Raw genomic sequence first — 21,968 nt, 5'->3', positions numbered from 1 at the left:
ATCGTGTTAGAATACTGCCCTGCAATCCAGTTTCCATAGAGAAGGGATTATGTTTTGCTTCAGTATGTCACAGTACATGTTGACATTAATGGTTACTTCAATGAAATGTAGCTGCCTGCAGCAGGCAGCAATCATGCAGCCCCAACCATGACATTACCCCCACCATGCTTGACCGTAGGCAAGACACACTTGTCTTTGTGCTCTTCACCTGGTTGCTGCAACACACGCTTGACACCATCTAAACCAAATAAGTTTATCATGGTCTTATCAGATCACAGGACATGGTTCTGTTTGTGGGCTTTCTTGTTCATCATCTTTAGAAGAGGCTTCCTTCTGGGACGATAGACATGCAGACCAATTTGATGCGGCGTATGGCCTGAGCACTGACAGGCTGAGCCCCCACCCCACCCCTTTAACCTCTGCAGCAATGCTGTTAGCACTCATACATCTATTTTGATAAGAGAACCTCTGGATATGATGCTGAGCATTTTGCACTCATCTTCTTTGGTTGACCATTCTTCTTATGTCTAATACCTTTTGGTTGTGTAATTTCTCATTATTACACATAACTTAAAGCGATATTACCATGTCCAAGATCCGATCCCAATGTGTAAAAGGTGTAATAATAAAAATATTAGTAACTACATCCAATAAATGTAATCTGGTTCGCTATGTCTCTTTCCTCATGTGCAGGACATTGCAGTCGCTTAGGTATCCATAATTGAGACCACTTCAACTACTTAACTTACCGTAATTATAAGAATGTTGATAACCAAGGATACCTAAGCTACTGCATTGCCTGCACATGAAGAAAGAGGTATAGCCAACCAGAAGAACTACGCTAGATTTTAATTTGATGTATTTGCTAATATTTTTATGCTAATATTATTATTATAACACTTACTATGTATTGGAATAGGATCTTCGACATGGTTGCAGCCTGTTATTGCAATGTTCTCAGGAACCCTTCATCTCTTAGTGCAGAACACATCGGAAGCTTCTTTGTGCAGATATAATACTAAACATATATGGCAGCTATTACAGTTCGATGTGGCTGAACATTATACAAGAGTAAACAAGTAAATATAGGGAGACTGCCAACCAAAACGATGATTCTCAGTGGGGAAACACATATTCCAAAAAAAGCTGGATTAAGAAGCTATTAATTAGGAAGAATAGCTGCTTTAGGGGAATTTTCCAGACTGAAACATTTCTGATCTGTTGCAGGCTTTGCTAACACAGCGTTGCATATTTATTATGTTTGCAGCGTGGTTGTTAAAAAAAAGCTGGATTTTAGATGTAGCAGTTCTGGAGTTCTCAACGCTTCTGCGCAGGAGCACGATGGGGGACAGTGCCTATGACATAGGATGTGTCAGCCACATGAAGCAGGGAATGAGAACAGCCATAGTTGGAAGAGAGGAGGTGCTGGATCACGGCCAGAGACACTTATTGGACTGTGGGTATAATAAAAGCTATTTTTTCTGCTATGCACTGGGAGTTGGGGACATGCATACAGCATACTAAAATGCTGTAAAAGAGACCTGAAAGGTAGTTGCCATACTTTAGAGGGGAAAACCTGGTGACAGGTTCCCTTTAAGTGGGTAACACAAAGGTGATGGCAGCACTGTTTGTTACCACATTGCCCCCATGTTACAAGATCGCATGCTGTCACTGTAATCATAGAACCCATAGAATAATTTAACATAACCTTTGTACAGTACAGGTAATGTTGTAAAAACACAAAAGAATCACTGTTTTCTTGTACTTCCAAAGATATTTCAATTTTCTAAATATCATTCTGGAAAATAAAATGTGGCATTAAATGCTTCAACTCATCTGTCAAAAAAAAATCTCATATGTCTACAAAAATGCTAAAAAAAATGTATGGCGTTTGGAAAAAAAAGTGGTAAAAAATGAAAACTTGGGGTTAAAGTTGCTTTTAGAAATCAGACAACTGAAGGGGCTTTTAATAGTAGTTCCTAATACTTATAGCAGGTGAATTATCCAGCGGGCCTTCATTCAGGCCTGGCATAGGAATTAGCTGCACAACTTCAAGCCAAGTTTTTCATAAATCAAGATTTATCTTCTGTTTCTCACTTCTTTCCTATCAAACACACAGTATTTTAAATGTAATTCCTTTGTGAGACAGGTTCCCTGACTACTCCTTTGTTTGCCTTGCAGGATAATGATGGGATTTTTATTTATTACATCTCTTTGACTTTTATATTCCTACTAACTAAACATGGCATCCTAGCAACCTCACATCTGTAGCATCTACTTTATTCCAGCGTATTTACTTGTATAAACACCAGGCAATAAGAGCAGCCAGAAATCCCCTGGTAAATAACATCCATCAAATGCTTTACGACTTCCCAGGTCTTTGACTCCTCGGGCTGACTTCTCCTCTAACAAATGGTGTCACATGGAGCCCACGACACCTATTTTGACTAGCTTGTATCTTTGTACTGTATCACCTTTGGCACCAAGAACAGAAGATAAAAAGGATTTCTTTAAACTGAGTGAAAAAAGAATGTATTTAAAATGACAGAAAGATCTATTGAAACAGGAAAGTTGGTCTCATTATTGACCATGATCTGTTTAACTTTCCTGGCGGCCATCTTTGACTTGATAATGACCACTCAAGACCTTATTGGTCTTATTGGTCCACCAATGAACACATTTTCTAAAATGTGCATTCATCTTTAGTCACCTTCTATGTAAATGCCTGGCTTTCAGTAATGTGGGTGTCAGTGAATGATGGTTTCTCAGACCAGTAGTGACGCCCACCACAGTTTATTTGATGAGCTGCACTTCCCATATGTCATGGCTTTTTCCAAGGAAATCCCATGTCTGCACATTGACACTCAGCTCCACAGGCATGCTCACTGAAATTGAAAGTACTTCCCCAGCTTCATGTTTAATATGTTTAATATGTGTATGCTCTGGAAGCTGCTGGTTCTTAGAGACTTTGCACCATGACTGTCGTGTGCTCCCAACTTTAATTCTCATACAGAGGGCAGCACAATAGCTCAGTGGATAGCACTGCAGCCTTGCAGCACTGGGGTCCTGGGTTCAAAATCCACCAAGGACAACATCTTCAAGGAGTTTGTATGTTTTCCCCCTGTTTGCGTGGGTTCTCTGGTTTCCTCCCACATTCCAAAGACAGACTGATAGGGAATTTAGATTGTGAGCCCCACCAGGGACAGAGATGATAATGTGTGCAACCTGTAAAGTGCTGCGGAATATGTTAGTGCTATATAAGAATAAAGATTATTATTATTTATTATTAGAGAGAGCTGGCTGTCAGTATACAGGCATGATGATACAGGAAAGAAATATATCTTGGTACCGTGTTAGCCAGTAGATAGAAAAATATTTAGAATTGAGAGTCCTCAGTGGACTGAGGACTCTCAATTCTAAATATTTTTCTAGTATACAGGCATGGGATTTCCTTAGAGAGGGTTGTGATATTGCGGCAGTTGAGCCCATCATTCAAACTGCAGTGAGCATGACTGAACAACGCCATATGACTGGAAGCCAGGAAATTAAATAGAAGGGCAAGAAAGTTATAAAGTGTTTTTTGTTTACATACATATTGCAGTGTATAGCTTTATAGACCCACGTTATGGATGCACATTACATGACATCTACAACCTTGGGTGGCAGTTTAGCTGAGCAAAATGATGTAACATGTTCCCTTTAAGAGGTATAATAAATGCAATGCAAAGAAAGCCTCGCCTTCAAAAGCTCAAATCGTCATAATTTTTTATTGCGCTCATTAGAAAATAGTACAACTGTGAGCTTCAAAGTACTCATACACCTTAGATAGCTGTCATCCAAATGCTCATTCGGTGGACAGCTATTTTCCATGATTCCTGCGTTCGACTGAATGATCATATACATTCAGAGGTGCCAGGGGAAAAAAGCTGCTACCAGACATCTGCCTCCCCTTGAGAAACCTCTGGCAGTAGCTTATATACTTAATTTTTCCCCCCTGACATCATCTTTTAGAGGAACATTAGTTGGTCTACATACATATTGGGTGGATCACTAGTCCAGTCAGCAGACTTTAATCCAACGTTTTGAGACAATTTACACCAAAAAATTAGGCCAGAATTGCCCATTATCAACAAATTAAAAACTGCTCCCACTTTAGGGACAGTTGCCAATGAGTGACTCTACCTAGACCATGACAAGAGGTCGGAAGTAGACTGTTTATTTGACAGCTATTGTATAGGATTTTAAGGACCGAGGTTAATAAGGTTCATAATGAAACCCCAACATAAGGCACCAAAAGAGCTTGTCTCATCCATGGTGTTGAGCCTCTTAGACATTCTAGAAAAGTAGACACATCCTGACTGCAGCTAATGAGGAATAATAGAATCAAATAAATGAAGAGGAATGAGTTTGCTAGACATGAACTGTTAACTATGTAAAAGAGATATCCAGAGATCGGTGAGGTTAGGTTTTATATGCACGTGGCGTTGAGTTGGCAGAAAATCCGCTACAAATTACAATAACAGTAGATTTTAACAAATCTTATCCTCAAACCTGCATGAAAAAATCTGCTTCAAAATTTACGTGAAGTAAAGATTTAGGAAAGTCAAATTTTGCAGTGAACTCCATTACAGTTTGGCCATGGATTAGTAGCAAAATATGCAAATCTTATACTTTCATATTTTTAAAAATGCTAATAGTTCAAATATGGTTTTATTGTAATGTGCCCTTATTGTGAGGGATCTCCGATGTGTGCTCAGACCACACAACAAACAGTGGAGCATTCCGCCTGCCTTGTGTGTGTGCACTTTCTTAGCTTTTGGTTTAACATGCCCAATAGATAGTCATTTTTTGGGGTGGCACTTAAAAAAACAGTCCTTAGTATTATGACCCTTAGTAATCAGCACCCATTGATCAGAGATCTAATAGGATAATGATTTGCTGGAACGCTGTGTTGGAGCAGCAATGCAAAATAACAACAAATCGATCAACTCACTCATTTTGACTTTTGCTCCTAAACATCTTCAGGTGCAAAGATTGTGAACATAGATGCCTTTTTGGCATTACTTATCTTTAACAAGGGATTTATGCCAATTCTTAAAGTAATGGATGTGTTGGGAATGATTATTGGGCAGCAAGCGAAGATGTATGTATACACTCAAAACGAGACTCGTTTAAGTCGCTCGGAGCGGCATTTGTCTGACTTCGTTCAATACAACAGATCTCATTGGAGAAAGGAGAGCAGCTCTACTGGAATTTTATGAGCACGAGGAAGGGTTACTCAATGGAATAGCTTATTGATCATAAGTACACGTGTGCAATAAGTATGAAAAGCTTAAGTTTTTTCACAAAACCACTTTTTTCAAATCTGTGGCAACGATATCGCTAGAACCAATTGGCTAATTGAGTCGGGCTTGTGCACACATTTTCACTATGTACGTGCCGCTTTCCTGTACCAGAATTAGGTCAAAATTATTGTTTTTGTAATTTTGACAGGCCTCTAATTGTGTCAAAAGGTGCTAAAAATAAATACTCAATTTTCAGCATGACTCAATTTTTTTTTAACTTTCATGCTTTTTTTTGTAGTTCTGCTTGTTTTTTTGTTTAAGTCAAGTACAACAATCGGGATCATGGTCACCGTTTACCACCATATTGTTTCCTTGCCCACTTCATTGTGTTTTTAAAGTACTCGTTTATACTCTTCTTATGATCTAAAAATGTGTAAGCATACTTCAAACATGTGCAAATGTATTGTAAAAACCCTATTCCAAAATTCCTTATACTGCAAAAATAGCATAACAATCGGGCATCTAGGCTAGAAGATTTAGTATTCATTACCTGTCTCTGAAAGTTACTTAATTCCTACTGGCAATTAATGTGCATGTTCTACCCTTACATATCTTTTACTTAGGCAGGCCATGCACAGGAGGTAACTGTTTGCCGACAAGCCAATTGTCTTTTTCTAGTCCTCCATACACATGAGAAAGGAGAAAACCCCAGCCAGATTCATCTGTCACTGGCTTATTTCGACTGAAACCAAATAGATCGAACATTAAGATTCAATCTTTCATTGCATCTCAGCATCTTTTAGGTGAAGTGTTGGGAGGCTCCAATACATATGAGATGGTTGGCAGATCCCACCAAAATCATTGGCTTTGAACAACTTTGATGTAATGTGTATGGGGGCTTTTAGTTCAAGTTAAAGGGGCAATACAGGTCAGAAAGAGGAGAATAGAGCTCAAGTCTAATAAACATCTACCTTTTGGTAGATTCAGGATAATAGAGAAATATAGCTATAATAACTTTATTCAAGAAGTCATAGGGTTAGAGCTGCACTCTTGAATGGTCAAGTTAGGCAGTTCTCCTTCTGGCTTGACTGGTGTCCAACATACCAGGTAAATTATTACAAACTAAGTAAAGCAGCAGTTGTCACATGGGCAGTGCACAGGTAAGGCCAAGGTTAGGACCCTCCTCTTAACTGCACTTGATATCACTTGAGGTGTCTTATTATAATGGTTGGCACTGCACTGGTTAAGGAACGTGCCACTGACTGTGGTGCCCTCCTTTTCCCTCCCCCTCAGCTTTACTTAAGGTCCCCTCTCCTTCCCCCCTCCTTTGTTATGTTATTTGGTATGGTTCGGTTCGTTTTGACCAATGGTAGCCTGTTGGGGCTGGATCCTCGCCCTGAAACCCCTCCTTCACCTGATATAGGTCAGGGTAATAGCCTGGTTCCTCCTCTTCCCTTTTGGGTCCCGGAGGTGCTTGTCCCACCCTCCCTCCATTTTGTATAGTTAATATTATTTTGTCTTTTCAGGTTAAAGTCACAGCAGCATTTTGAAATAAAGGAAGCACTGGAATACTGCGGCTATGTAGGCTGACTTGCCTGTAGAATTGCAGGGCATTTGCTACTGGTCTTTTGTAAAGTTTTAAGTGCTTCAGTTTATTATTTATTGTTAAATATGTTACACAAAAATTAGCTGTGATCGACTTCGCCCATCAGCTTTTTGTGTTTGGTTATTTAGTCGGATGGTCTTTGGGGAGGTTTGGGAGAGGGGATTCCTGGGGTTGGTGGGGCATGTGGGTTTGGAGGGGTCGCCACAGTCAGTGTCAGGACACATTTGTACTTGGCAAACTGATTGCGTATGCATATGGTAGGATCAGGAGAGATAGCTGTCAGCCATACAAGAGAATGGGTGGTCGAGGTTCCTATGTGGAGGAAGACCTTATAAAATTACTCCTTTTTTTCCCCCTATCATTCGGCTGTGGGTTGCAGAAAAATATTGGTAACATGAAGCTTTTTACCCTATTTATACAGTTCTATTGAATCTCTTTCCATCTTTCCAGTCACTGTAAGCAGCATGATTGTAAAACATTTCAACATTGTGAAATGCAGTGTAGGAGCCAGTCCAGTGCCACATATTGAAAGAATGTGATACATCTGACTTGCAAAAATCAACACTTTATACCTGTTTACATGGCAGCAAGTTATCCCTAAGCGCTATCACTTGGAACTTGCTATCTATAAATAAAATAACAGATGGTAGCTGAGATTTTCTGAAAGCATTACACATTGATATAAAGTCTACGTGTCAGAATCCATGCTGCTATGGATTTTAGATGAACACTTGAAAATGAAATATCAATACCGTACCATATAATGTTCTAGCTAATAGCTGCTCTCAATATTCCTTTTTTGTATCCTAAAGGGAATGAATCAGGAACGTTAACTGTATTTTGTCTTTCAGTGTGCTGAAAAATGTTGTTTAAAATGATCTTGAAAGGAAAAATGTCTTGAAAAAAAGAATTTATTAATGTTTCTACCCCTTAGATGAAATACTACATTATATAACAGCAGAACAAAAAATACTGATAATACCAAACAACTGAGATCCAGAATACTATGTTAGAAGGAACCTGCCACCAGGTCTTCCCAATATAAAGTATGACCACCACCAAGTATGGCCTCTTTTCTCGTATTCTAGTAAGTTGTATGTAAGTCCCCAATCATCCCTGCATAGTACAAAAAATAACTTGAATTATATCCCCATATGGTGCCGTGCAGTGCAGTCCGGTCAGATGGGCGTCACTGATCTTGCTTTAGCTCCTCTTCTTTTCTAATGAACATTGTCCTCCTGCCCTGCTTCATGTGGATGATGCGTACTACGTATCCACACCGTTATCCCCAATCTTGATCCTGTGAAAGCACACTTCTCTATGCCCTCATGAGTGCATAACAAAATATTGTCATGAGCATGCGCAGGGAGAAGCCGAAGAGCACCAGCATGTGCATTACTATACTTTACTCTGCCCTTGTGTCATCCACATGAAGCAGGGCAGGATGACTGTGCTTGTGACAAGATAGGAGGCACCAAAGGAAGAACAGAAATGCCCATCTAACCCCACCATATAGTGAACTTTATTTTATTTTTTTTGCATTATGCAAAGGGGATTGGGGACATACATACAGCTTACTATAATATTCTGAAAGAGGCCTTAAAGTTGGTGGCCTGGTCTCAAGTTCCTTTTAAGAGAAAAACACTTAGTAAATGTCTCCCACTGGATAATAATAATAAAGGGGTAAGTAGGGGACACTCATCTATGATGTTCATTACCCAATACTTAGCATGTACAAAGTATTGTGTTTTTACAGACTTCAGCAGAAAGGCATAATTTAAGGTATCTGGGCCGCTGTCTAACTCTGACAGTGGCATTTAACATGCGCTTCAGGCAATTGGGCCAGAAATCCATCCATCGGTGACCAGTCACATGATCTTGGGTCACCGATGGGTTGGCATGACAACCAGAGGTCTCCTGCAGACCTCTGGTTGTCACTGCCGGATTGATATGAGCGCCATCTGGTGGTCGCCACTCATAGCAAGTGAGCATTTCTGCTACATACGGGCAATCTCATCATAGCCTGTATGTAGCAGAGCTGATCAGGTTATGGCAGCTTCTAGTCTCCCATGGAGACTACTGAAGCTTGCCAAAAGTAAAAAAAAATGTTTTTTAAAAAATATATATAAAAAATGTAAAAGTTCAAATCACCCCTCTTTAGCCCCATTCAAAATGAAACAATTAAATAAAATCAAACATTCACATATTTGGTATTGCCGCATTCAGAATTGCCCTTTCTATCAATAAAATAAAATGATTAACCTGATTGCTAAAGGGCGTAGTGAGAAAAAAAGTAAAAACGCCAGAATTATGGTTTTTGGTCCCCGGAACACTGCATTAAAATGCAATAATGGAGAGATGAAAAGATCATACCTGCACCAACAAGGTATCATTAAAAACATCAGCTTGGCGCGCAAAAAATAAGCCCTCACCCATCCCCAGATCATGGAAAATAGAAACGCTAAAGGTATAGGAAACTGCCGCAATTTTTTTTTTTAACAAATTTTGGATTTTTTTTCAACACTCAGACAAAAAAGAACCTAGACATGTTCGGTGTCTATGAACTTGTAATGACCTGGAGAATCATAATGGCAGGTCAGTTTCAGCATTTAGTGAACATAATAGAAAAGCAAAACAAAAAACAACTGTGGGATTGCACTTTTTTTGCAATCTCACAGCAATTGGAATTTTTTTCCCATTTTCTAGTACACGATATGTTAAAACCAATGGTGTCGTTCAAAAGTACAACTTGTCCCGCAAAAAACAAGCCCTAACTTGGCCATTTTGACAAAAAAATTAAATAGTTATGGCTCTGGGAAGGAGGGAGTGAAAAACGAAAACGCAAAAATGAAAATATCTCCGGGGTTTAAAGGGTTAATTGAAAAGCTGGCCATACACATTAGATAACTGTTGTTCTGCCAACACTTATCTCTTCCGACTTCCCCATACACAGGACCTGGCATTTCTGTGTTTTGTAGTAGAGTAAGGGTACCGTTACACAAAACGATTTACCAACGATCACGACCAGCGATACGACCTGGCCGTGATGGTTGGTAAGTCGTTGTGTGGTTGCTGGAGAGCTGTCACACAGACAGCTCTCCAGAGACCAACGATGCCGAAGTCCCCGGGTAACCAGGGTAAACATCGGGTTACTAAGCGCTGTGCTCTGCTTTTACTTTACGGCCGGCAGTCAGTCGGGAAGCGGACGGCGAGGGACCTGACGGACACCGGAATGTGAGTATATACTGTTTGTTTTTTTTTACATTTACGATGGTAACCAGGGTAAACATCGGGTTACTAAGCGCGGCCCTGCGCTTAATAACCCGATGTTTACCCTGGTTACAAGCGAACGCATCGCTGGATCGGTGTTACACACACCGATCCAGCGATGACAGCGGGAGATCCAGCGACGAAATAAAGTTCCAAACGATCTGCTACGACGTACGATTCTCATGGATATCGCTGGAACGTCACGGATCGTGCCGTCGTAGCGACAAAAGTGCCACTGTGAGACGGTACCCTAACACTTGGCATATCTTCCTGCTAATCAAAAGCATTAGGCTGCCGTCACACTAGCAGTATTTGGTCAGTATTTTACATCAGTATTTGTAAGCCAAAACCAGGAGTGGGTGATAAATGCAGAAGTGGTGCATATGTTTCTATTATACTTTTCCTCTATTTGTTCCACTCCTTGTTTTGGCTTACAAAAACTGATGTAAAATACTGACCAAATACTGCTAGTGTGACAGCAGCCTTAAGGTACCTTCACACTGAACAACTTAACAACGATAACGATAGCGATCCGTGACGTTGCAGCGTCCTGGATAGAGATATCGTTGTGTTTGACACGCAGCAGCGATCAGGATCCTGCTGTGATATCGTTGGTCGGAGCTAGAAGGCCAGAACTTTATTTGGTCGTCAGATCGGCGTGTATCTTTGTGTTTGACAGCAAAAACAACGATGCCAGCAATGTTTTACAATGGTAACCAGGGTAAATATCGGGTTACTAAGCGCAGGGCCGCACTTAGTAACCCGATATTTACCCTGGTTACCATTGTAAAAGTGGATGTTCTCATGAACTGCAGCCTTGGAAAAGTTCCCACACTCGAGTTCATATGAGTTCATCCACCAGAGGGCGCCTCACCGCGACTCAATGTAAGTACAGATCACCCAGCTTTCCTTTCAGCACCCGGGGTTTTTACAGCCAGGAGCAGTGCTTTAGCGCAGCTCCTGGCTGTAAAATGATTTAACCCCTGCAGATGGATTTGCTTCGTGGGACCTGACAGTTCATCAGACGTTATGTATATTGTTGGTTTATTATTTTGCCAAGCGAGGGTCTTCCGGATGGATTGAGAGAGCAATAAAATACTAAAACAACCTGTTTGTTTATTTCATTAAAATACTTTTTAATAATGTGTGTGTGTTTTTTAACCCTTTCAGACAATTGGATTAATAATGGATAGGTGACATAATTGACGCCTCTCCATTATTAATCTGGCTTAATGTCACCTTACAATAGCAAGGTGACATTAACCCTTCATTACCCCATATCCCACCACTACACGGGAGTGGGAAGAGAGTGGCCAAGGGCCAGAATAGGTGCATCTTCCAGATGTGCCTTTTCTGGGGTGGCTGGGGGCAGATATTTGTAGCCAGGGGGGGCCAATAACCATGGACCCTCTCCTGGCTATTAATATCTGCCCTCAGTCACTGGCTTTACCACTCTGGCAAAGAAAATTGCGCGGGAGCCCATGCCAATTTTTTCCGCGATTTAACCCTTTATTTTAGCAGCTACAGCACCCAAATTTTGCACATACACACTACTAACATTAGTAGTGTGGAATATGCAAAAAAAGGGGATATGAGATGGTTTACTGTATGTAAACCATGTCTCATATCATGTCGGGTTTGTGAAGGAGAAATGAGAAGCCGGCAATTGATTTACCGGCTTTTCACATATATCGCGCTGAATTAAATATAAATACAGAATATATATATATGTGTCTCAATGACATATATATATATATATATATATATATATATATATATATATATATATACACTGTATATATGTTTTACCGAACATTTGAGCACATAAATCCATTAGATGTTGGTTTTGCAAGCCTGCGAGAAAATATCGCAGTACGGCTGCCATACGGATTACATACGGAGGATGCCATGCGCAAAATACACTGACACACCCTGCCTACGGATGACATATGGACCACTATTTTGGGAACATTTCTCCGTATTACGGCCATATTACGGCCGTAAAAAACGGACCGTATTGTCTTACGCCTAGTGTGACGGCGGCCTTATGGTGCAGCTCTTGGAAAGGTTCTTTAAAGGTGTCTGCTTGTTTGAGCTGAAATACAGTCTTTAATGATGCACTTTTTTACAGTCAGTACTATGCCAAGGTTCCTATACATAGCAAACTAATATCGACCAAACCCGCCAATATCAGCAGTCTAAAGGGTTTTTTACTGGGCCAACTTTCTTCTCCTCCACAGATTATATTGGAGGTAATAAGAATCCGATGACCTTTTTTTTCTGGTTAAGTCGTTTCCTAAAGTGTCCTGTCGCTGATATCTCATAGAGAACTCCAGAGCACTCAGCTTTGCTGGTGTGGTGGCCTTGGTAGAGATAGCTCACAGCTGGAGGTATGGGAAGCTTAAATCTACAAATAGTGCTATAAATATTCTCTCTACTGTACACTATTATCAATGAGGGCACAGGATTAATCTCTTTGCACAGTTTACACAACCCCTGTGTGGCCTGCTCCACCTTTTGTTAATGATGTGTAGGAGGAGCAGTCAGTGGAGACAAGTCTTTCCCTTGACCAGGAACCACAGAGAACATATTTGGAAGGACCTTTTGTGATGCTTGTGGCTGTTTGCTATGGAAAAAGACCAATTATTCTTCGTATCATTAACTTGGATTTATGATTTCCTAATTTGAAGGCCTTATATGATCATGGATTAAATCCACCAGAGAAAAAAATACAGAAAACCTTTTACTTCTGGGTATACATATTGATTAACAAGCAGCACTGTGAGAGGAAGGAGGAATTTCACATCAAGTTTTGTTTTCTGGAAAATGTTCTGGAGAGACCATGTGAGGTAAGGATTTATTGTGAACTTTGACCTAAGATAAATACTTATGGAATGTATGTTTGCTTATGAGGCTTAGTAAATCAGAACATTGACAAACGTTGATATAAGAAGAAAACACTTTTTACTTCCAAGATATAAAAAAAAAATATCAGACTTGAACTAGGTTCACACAAGTGTATGAAAAGACCATCTGTTTTTCACTCAGAAAAAATGATTTTCATCAGGACTATCATCCATAGTCTATCTGACTGTCACATGTATTTAGGGTTTTTATATCCATATGGCATTTGTTTTTATACACCGACTATTAAAAAAAATATACAGGATCAAGTAAAGTTTCCTATGGAAGTAGCAGGCTGATTTTCATTAGTGTTTGGTCATTTTGTCCATTTTTATTATCAGAGTTTCAGCAACTTTTTTTATACAAGAAAGTTTTTTTTCTATCACATAAACCTGAAAACCAGACAGCACTAAAGTCCAACAAGCATGGCACCCGATTTTTCAAATTTTTCATGGACCCTCAGACTTGCATAGCCAAGTTTCCATTTTTTATTTTTTTTTGCTGAAAACTCAAGTGTACATGTGAACAGCCACATACACTATCATGAGGGCAAGTTCTATTGATGAAAATCATGGAAAAGCAGATATCTATATGATGGCTTATTTCTTTGTAAGAAATTCATAGAAAGAAGGTCATGTTTTTTAAATAAGTGTGGCCAAATGAAGTTTTTTGATTGAAGTATATGTTACAGCTTTTCACTTTCTGGCAATATTACGTTGCTTGTTCTATCATTCATTAGCAATGTGTAATATTTGTTTATAAACATAAATATTCTTGTCTCAAACGAACAAGCTACTACATAAGCATTGTCTTGACTCCGTGGTTAGAGAGCATAGTAGCCTTACAGCACAGTGTCCTGGGCTTAAATTTGGCAAGGGGATATGACATCCTCATATGTTTCTCACGTGTTTGCTTAATTTTACTCCAGGTACTGGGCAGCACAGTGGTTCAGTGGTTAGCACTGTTTTCTTTGCAGGGCTGGGGTCCTGGGTTCAAATCCCACCAAGGACAACAACATCTTCAAGGATGTTCTCAAGGTATGTTCTCCATGTGCTGGCATAGGTTTCCTCTGGGCATTCCCATTTCCTTCCACACTCCAAAGACATACTAAAATGGAATTTAGATTGTGAGCCTCAATGGGGACAGTGTCAATTATGTCTGTAAAGTGCTGTATAAATAAGTAAAATAAATACTTAGGTTTCTTCAAGATCTAAATAGAGCTCCTTGGATTATATTTAGAAGTTAAAGAAGAGCTCCCTCTAACATTTTTATAGTTTAAATGTGTGTGTGTGTGTACATACATGAAATGTTTTGTGAGTGTATTAATATACTCGCCTACCGCTGCTCTGGGAGCCAGTGCCGGTCTTCTCCTCTTCTCAGTGACATCACCACACATGAGACCTGCCAGCTCATTCTCCAGTCTATATGTGAGCCGGAAGTAACTGTTACAATGAAAGCCTAAGGAGTTTTATTTTGATGCTTTATAGACTTACACTGTGAAAGTCACTTTCAGGTCACGCAGAGCGGATTATGACTCAGAGAAATCTACAGAACAGCGACGTCACTGAGAAGAGGAGAAGAACGGTGCTGAATCCTGGAGAAAGAGGTGGTAGCTGAGTATGTTAATACACTCTCACTATGGGTACCATCTCACTATACGATTTACCAACGATCACGACCTGCGATACGACCTGGCCGTGATCGTTGGTAAGTCGTTGTGTGGTCGCTGGGGAGCGGTCACACAGACCGCTCTCCAGCGACCAACGATGCCGAGGTTCGCTGGTAACCAGGGTAAACATCGGGTTACTAAGCGCAGGGCCGCGCTTAGTAACCCGATGTTTACCGTGGTTACCAGCGTAAAAGTTAAAAAAAACAAACAGTACATACTGACCATCTGATGTCCGTCAGGTCCCTTGCCGTCTGCTTCCTGCTCTGACTGAGTGCAGCCGTACAGTGAGAGCAGAGCGCAGCAGTGACGTCACCGCTGTGATCTGCTCTCACTTTCCGGCCGGCAGACAGACAGAGCGGGAAGCAGACGGCAAGGGACCTGACGGACATCAGATGGTGAGTATGTACTGTTTTTTTTTTTTTTACTTTTACGCTGGTAACCAGGGTAAACATCGGGTTACTAAGCGCGGCCCTGCGCTTAGTAACCAGATGTTTACCCTGGTTACCAGCGAACGCATCGCTGGATCGCTGTCACACACAACGATCCAGCGATGACAGCGGGAGATCCAGCGACGAAAGAAAGTTTCAAACGATCTGCTACGACGTACGATTCTCAGCAGGGTGTCTGATCGCAGTAGCGTGTCAGACACTGCGAGATCGTAACGATATCGCTAGAACGTCACGAATCGTGCCGTCGTAGCGATAAAAATGCCACTGTGTGACGGTACCCTAAATTACATGCATGTACACACATTTAGGCTGCCGTCACACTATCAGTATTTGGTCAGTATTTTACCTCAGTGTTTGTAAGCCAAAACCAGGAGTGGAACAAATAGAGGAAAAGTATAATAGAAACATATGCACCACTTCTGCATTTATCACCCACTCCTGGTTTTGGCTTATAAATACTGAGGTAAAATACTGACCAAATACTGCTAGTGTGACGGCAGCCTTAAACAATAAAAATACTAGTGGGAGTGCTTCTTTAAAAATAAAAAAGTTGTAGGAACAAGGATACTCTAATGAGTAGTATTGTAGATACAATTCGTATAGTTAGATACTAAATCACACATGGTCACCTTGTGAGCTATGCAATATTGAGACTACTGCTGTCTTCTAGCCAGATTACCAGAGAGGATGCATAGTAGAAATCTAGTGGGGTGAAAGAAATGGAAGATATTTTTTGACATTGTCTCATGCAAAAAAAACCAAAAATCTCTGTTGTAGAGTAAAGCCACTATTTTATTTAACGATCAATATGAATGCAAAATAAAAATGGTGCTAGGGTAAAAAATGTCTAATGGAACAAACACGTTTTTGATAATGGTGTCTAAAACCTAATGAAGATCCAACTACTGGATCGAAAAACGCATTTGTTCCATTATATCTATGTTGTTTTTTTTGCATGAGACTGTGCAAAAAAATGTTTTTTTTATTCACCTCACTAGACCTTGAATTATCTTGGTGCTATATTTTCAACAGGACTTAAACAACAAAGTATCCTTCAAAATCACATAATTGTACATTGGTGACACCAGCACTTAAATTGATTTCCCACTAAGTACATTTATCCAATATGTGATAATCCTATAAAATCGCTGGAAGTTTCACACAAGGAACTCCACTGGATGGTCGGAGCAGTGCTGCATATGCTCCATCGCCTCCATTCACTTCAGTCGTATGCAAGTTAATGGAGTAGATTTTAAACAGGAAGGTTTTGGCCCCGCCATTATTGGGGTCAATCGGAGTCCCAAAGGTCAAACACAGTGATCATCGATTTTTCACCTATCCTACGCCAGGTACAAAATGTATTTAGGACGAAAACTAATGTAATCGTTTGTGGCACTGTCCATTGCCTTCACAAAGTCTCAGCTGTCTAGTTTGTCATTTCCAAATATATTTCCTGCACAGCAGATGACAGAGCCTCTCCGGGCACAATCGTAATTTCATGAAGTATACTTTATCTATTAGAACACAGTAAGGCATTGGAACATCTTGAGCAGCTCAGAAATGTTTTTTAAACACTGTGGGAATCTACAGATTTGGATGTCAATTGCTACATTGAAAATGTCAATTTCCAATTAGGAGAGCTCTCAGTGCGGGGCACAGATAGAAGCCTGAGCGGAGCCTAGAAAGCGGCCGGGAAGAAACGGGGAATGATTTGGTATTGATGTTTGCTGAGACAAAATTACTCTGTTAAGCGGGTGGATAAAAACAATTAACTTTTCTGCCAAATCAACTGTGGTGTGCTCTCATGCTAATACTAATTGTTTCAGAGTTTTCCTAGAACAGTGTGTTAAGAGCCACGCTTTCTGATAGAGTTTTGCAATGACCTGTAAATATAGCCCTGGGCTTTTAAGATTTTCATTTTCACACATGGCTGCACTAGCAAGAAGCTGCAGCACCACAATCCTTCCTTTTCATTATATACCTCTCCACTTCAGGTGTCTGACTCGCCTTCGCTGCTTTTTATTTCATGTTCTTTTGTCAACCTGATTAAATGTTTCATTGCCTACGCTCTAGCAGGTTGGCATTATAGGACTTGGTATTTGGGATATCTAATTAGCAATGATTACCATAGCTCAGAAGTGGTTGCCATATTTTATTACTTGATATGTTTGCCTAAGGGAAAAGGGAATGGGACAAACGTTGGGTTTCCATGTCTCTTATATGGAGAAATACGAGCCTTCAGTAAGTTACATGATTGATTCCAGTTTATTTAGCTTTTGATTATGACCACATTAAGTTTTATAGAAAAAGAAAATCCTGAAAATCTATAAGACCTTACTTGCTACAGGTTCAGGGTCTGTTTATATGTCGTAGTTGTATGTCGCTCTGGCAGGAGGCTCTAATTTAACAACAAATAGGTAGGTTAGATATACGGTATATGCATCGTGCAATATCTCACTTGGGTGACTGCACGTGCACCTTTCTTCTTTACTGAATACTACTTGACATCACTTTAGGAGTAGTGATGATGAGAAAATATACTCGTTACTCGAGATTTCTCGAGCACACTCGGGGGTCCTCCAAGTATTTTTTAGTGCTCGGAGATTTAGTTTTCTTCACCTCAGCTGAATGATTTACATCTCTTAACCAGCTTGATTACATGTGGGGATTCCCTAGCAACCAGGCAACCCCCACATGTACTTATGCTGGCTAACAGATGTAAATCATTCAGCTGTAGCGATGAAAACTAAATCTCCGAGCACTAAAAAATACTCGGAGGTCACCTGAGCGTGCTCGAGAAATCTCGAGTAACGAGTATATTCACTCATCACTAATTAGGAGTATTGTCCATTTATGTGTATCTCAGATATTCCCCACATAGCTCTATTGGTTATCATACTGGTCATATGGGTTGTATTCCAGTGCCAATTTTTGACCTAGGGTCTGGCAAAATGGCACAATTTTAAATGTTTTTATCTGTATTCTCTAGGTTTTTGGGCTTGTTACCTAGTACAGATTTAGGCCACGTACACACGTTGAGTATTTGGTTAATCTTTTTTTACCTCAGTATCTGTAAGCCAAAACCAGGAGAGTAACAATTAGTGGAAAAATATAATAGAAACATATGCACCACTTCTGTATTTATCTCTCACTCCTGGTTTTGGCTTACAGATACAGAGATAGAAAACTCTTCAAATACTCATCGTGTGCATGTGGCCTTTACATTTAGGAAGTGCAAAGGATCTTTTGCACAAATCTTTTCTCTTCTGTTTATTGCATTTGTTTTAAATGTGTTTTTGGCTGGCACCCTTTGATAAACAGGCGGTATCCACTACATTGTTACATTTTAACACTCAAATGCCTCATATGAACAGCAAAGTGGATTTCCAATAGAAATTAGTAGGAAGGTTTTTCCAAGTATGTTTGAGGAGGAAAACCAGTATTAATCGATAAAACTCCTTTGAAGCATTTCCTGACGCATAGAGTTGGTATGAATCGATTTGCAGAGCCAAGTTCAATAGCATCGTCCACAATCTGTGGCTACTAGACGGAAACCTTGAGAACCACCTCGTACCTCCTAGTAGCCACAGTTTTCCTTGTGGTTAGCTGACCTGGTGCAAAATCATTGTTGCAGCATGACACACGCATGATATTCTGCCAGGCTGGCTAATGAAAAGAAAAGCCACAGATGTCGGAGATAAGAGTTGGCTTTCAGGGTTAATATCCATCGTCAAGTGCTTACCGACCCAGCTGTTAGAGAGGATCCTGTGAATCTATGCCTGACAACTCTGACTAACTGAAGCGGTTTCTGTTTGAAAAATGTCTCAGTTTTGAACACCTCAAAAAACTTGTCATTTATGAACATAGCTTTAGAACATGCAAGAAGGGGAAAAAGGGAAGCACTGAAAATATACAGTAGTTTTAAATTAGAATATAATAAAACATCGAAAACAAATAGATCAAGCCATTTAGTGTGAAGAACAAAACGTGTGGTAAAACAGTGGAAATCATAGATATTATAATCTGCCACTCTGATAGGCCTCCTTCACACGTTCCTGTTTCCAGTACGTGTGGTATCCATTTTTTCATGAATCCCCCATATACCCATTATAACCTATGGTGTTATGCACATGTTCATGTTTTTGTGTCCATGCAAAATACACAGAGACACGCATGTCCATTTTTTCTGGCAGCACAGATGACAAGGGCCAATTCATATGGGTCTATGAAAACACATATATCACACGGATGGCATCGAGGTGTCATCTATATATCCTGTCTTTGTTTAACATTGCAAAGTGGAGGCACTGAAGACACGCTTATGGGAAAATGGCCACACGGATGACACACTGATGGAAAATACTGATGATGCCAATACTGTTTTTCACATACGAGTTTTATACTGATGTGTGAAGGAGGCATTATGTACAGCATTTGTGTGTATTACCTGAACTGTATGCATATACCAATTCTGCAGCCAAAAAACAAGGACTTGCCAATATCGTAATGCAAATATTGCTATAAAGAAATATGAAAAGGCCCAATGACACTATGATAACCACCGGGATCTCTGGCAAACATGTATTATCCAAGATCCGTCATCCACAGTCTTTCAGTTTGTTGACCCAGAGGTTTGTGGCACTTTCCCTGACACATCTTGTTTTCTCTTTATTTATCAGGCTCATTGTAATAACATTTACACTGTTGGCCGTCCATTATAGAAAAGGTAAGGTAATTATTTCCTACTTTGGGCTTTGCTAACTGACATTGATCTCCTTGATTGAAATAACCCCAGGACCTTTGAATATTCAATGTATAAAAAAAGGTAACACATTATTCAGTAACCTACGTGGGCTCAGTTATTTAGACACCTGCATTATATGCTCTCCTAACACTTCATATACATAGTAAATAATGTCAGACAGCTAGCTATTGTGTATGGGGCCACTGGCATGCTATTGCTTTCAGATAGGTCCATTATTGATCAGACATTTCTCATAATAAATATTGTCAGATCACTGCCAAAATTAGTCTAAAGGCTCCCATATATATAAAAGGTGATACTGCCCACTGTTTTTGGTTGGATGGCAGGACCCACGAGCCATCTAATGTGTATGAGGGGCCCGACAGATAATATCAGAAGAGAGATGGATCCACCATTTTGTTTTTTTGTTCTCCAAGAGGTAAGCAGTTAACATAGGTGACTGGCAGTGGCTTATCCACTTTCTCCATTGAGAAGACATGCATGCTCGGCTGCACCAGACTGGTATGTGTATGGATGATCAAAAGATACAGTACATGTTTGCATTTCACCCACCGCTATCTGATCTGTATACTCATCTTTAGGCCATGTTCACACTAGCAGTATTTGGTCAGTATTTTACCTCAGTATTTGTAAGCCAAAACCACGAGGGGAACAATCAGAGGAAAAGTATAATGGAAACATATGCACCACTTCTGTATTTATCACCCACTCCTGGTTTTGGCTTACAAATACTGATGTAAATACTGGCCAAATACTGAACGTGTAAAAGTGGCCTTAGGTCGGTGTCACACAAATGTTTAAAAAAAAAAAAAAATGATCCAATTTTTATTTTTTTTTACCCAAAAAAGTGGAACAATTTTTTTCTCACTTTTCATCCGTTTGCCTTCTGTTGTTTTACTGTTTTTTTTAACTCAGTACAGTAGTTATTAATCTTTTTACAGGACCATTTGCAGTTTCCTGTGCTACAGAACTGTAATGTATCTGTAAAAATCAGATGCCATCAGGTCCGTATGACATCAGATTTTTTTTTCTTGCACCCATTCAAAATAGAATGCTGTGATTTTTTTTTTTTCTCAAGCTAGATTACAATTGAGGAAAAGTACGCAGATCTGCTCAGCCTCACTGAATGACATTGGGCCGAATGCTATCCTTTTTTTTTTTTTATCGGATTGCACTTTTCCGAGTCATTTATTTTTGGTATTAAGATAAAAAAACATAGATAAACCAAGATAAACTCAAACAGGTTAGGGTGGCCAAACCAAGCAGCATCAATATAGCTAATGAAGTCCCCACTACTACAAAAAATGAGGGAGATTCACAAGAGTTTTTTTTAACCAGAAAACTGTCATGAAGTGCTTTCAAAAGTCACATAAATCTTTGCACAGTGTGAGAATGTGCAAAAAATTGTGCAACATTTCGCGTTTCTAAACCAGTTCTGCCAAAATGGGTGAAGCTATAGAGGAGCCAGGGCAGGATGGTCACACCTATGCATCTAATTCAAAAACTGCCAGCATTTCTTATGCTAAATATATTACTTCAGTCCTTGAAGTATCATTTCTGGTGAGGCGCATGCCACTAATAACATACTCCAAATTCTTTATAGGAAATCTGTCATGTAAAACAATGCTATTAACCTGCAGATATGGGGTTAGTCTGCCAGTTAATAGTGTTCTGAACCTGCCGGGTGCTGGCACTTGTATTACCCCCCAGCAGTGTGCTCTGCCTGGGGCCCCATATGCTGCCTGGGGCCCCTGTGCTCTGCCTGGGGCCACTGTGCTCTGCCTGGGGCCCCATAGGCTGCCTGGGGCCCCTGTGCTCTGCCTGGGGCCCCATATGCTGCCTGGGGCCCCTGTGCTCTGCCTGGGGCCCCATATGCTGCCTGGGACCACTGTGCTCTGCCTGGGGCCCCATATGCTGCCTGGGGCCCCTGTGCTCTGCCTGGGGCCACTGTGCTCTGCCTGGGGCCCATATGCTGCCTGGGGCCCCTGTGCTCTGCCTGGGTGTAGGACACTGGTGACGT

The 21,968-nt window shown here is 40.3% G+C and overlaps 1 protein-coding gene across 1 annotated transcript in view; it reads left to right on the top strand.

Moving 5' to 3' along the window:
• Positions 1–12,679: 12,679 nt before the first annotated feature.
• The window catches only part of LOC143794007 (cryptic protein-like), a 68,501-nt gene continuing 59,212 nt past the window's right edge, over positions 12,680–21,968 (top strand). The window contains exons 1-2 of the mRNA XM_077280926.1: positions 12,680–13,010; positions 19,863–19,909. Of these exons, the coding sequence (XP_077137041.1) occupies positions 12,988–13,010; positions 19,863–19,909 (70 nt within the window). The 5' untranslated portion in view covers positions 12,680–12,987. The remainder of the gene's footprint in view (positions 13,011–19,862; positions 19,910–21,968) is intronic.

The sequence above is a fragment of the Ranitomeya variabilis genome, chromosome 1 (assembly GCF_051348905.1).
Source record: "Ranitomeya variabilis isolate aRanVar5 chromosome 1, aRanVar5.hap1, whole genome shotgun sequence".
NCBI lineage: Eukaryota > Metazoa > Chordata > Amphibia > Anura > Dendrobatidae > Ranitomeya > Ranitomeya variabilis.
The sequence above is the reverse complement of the archived record's forward strand: the minus strand, read 5'-3'. Positions and strand labels throughout refer to the sequence as shown.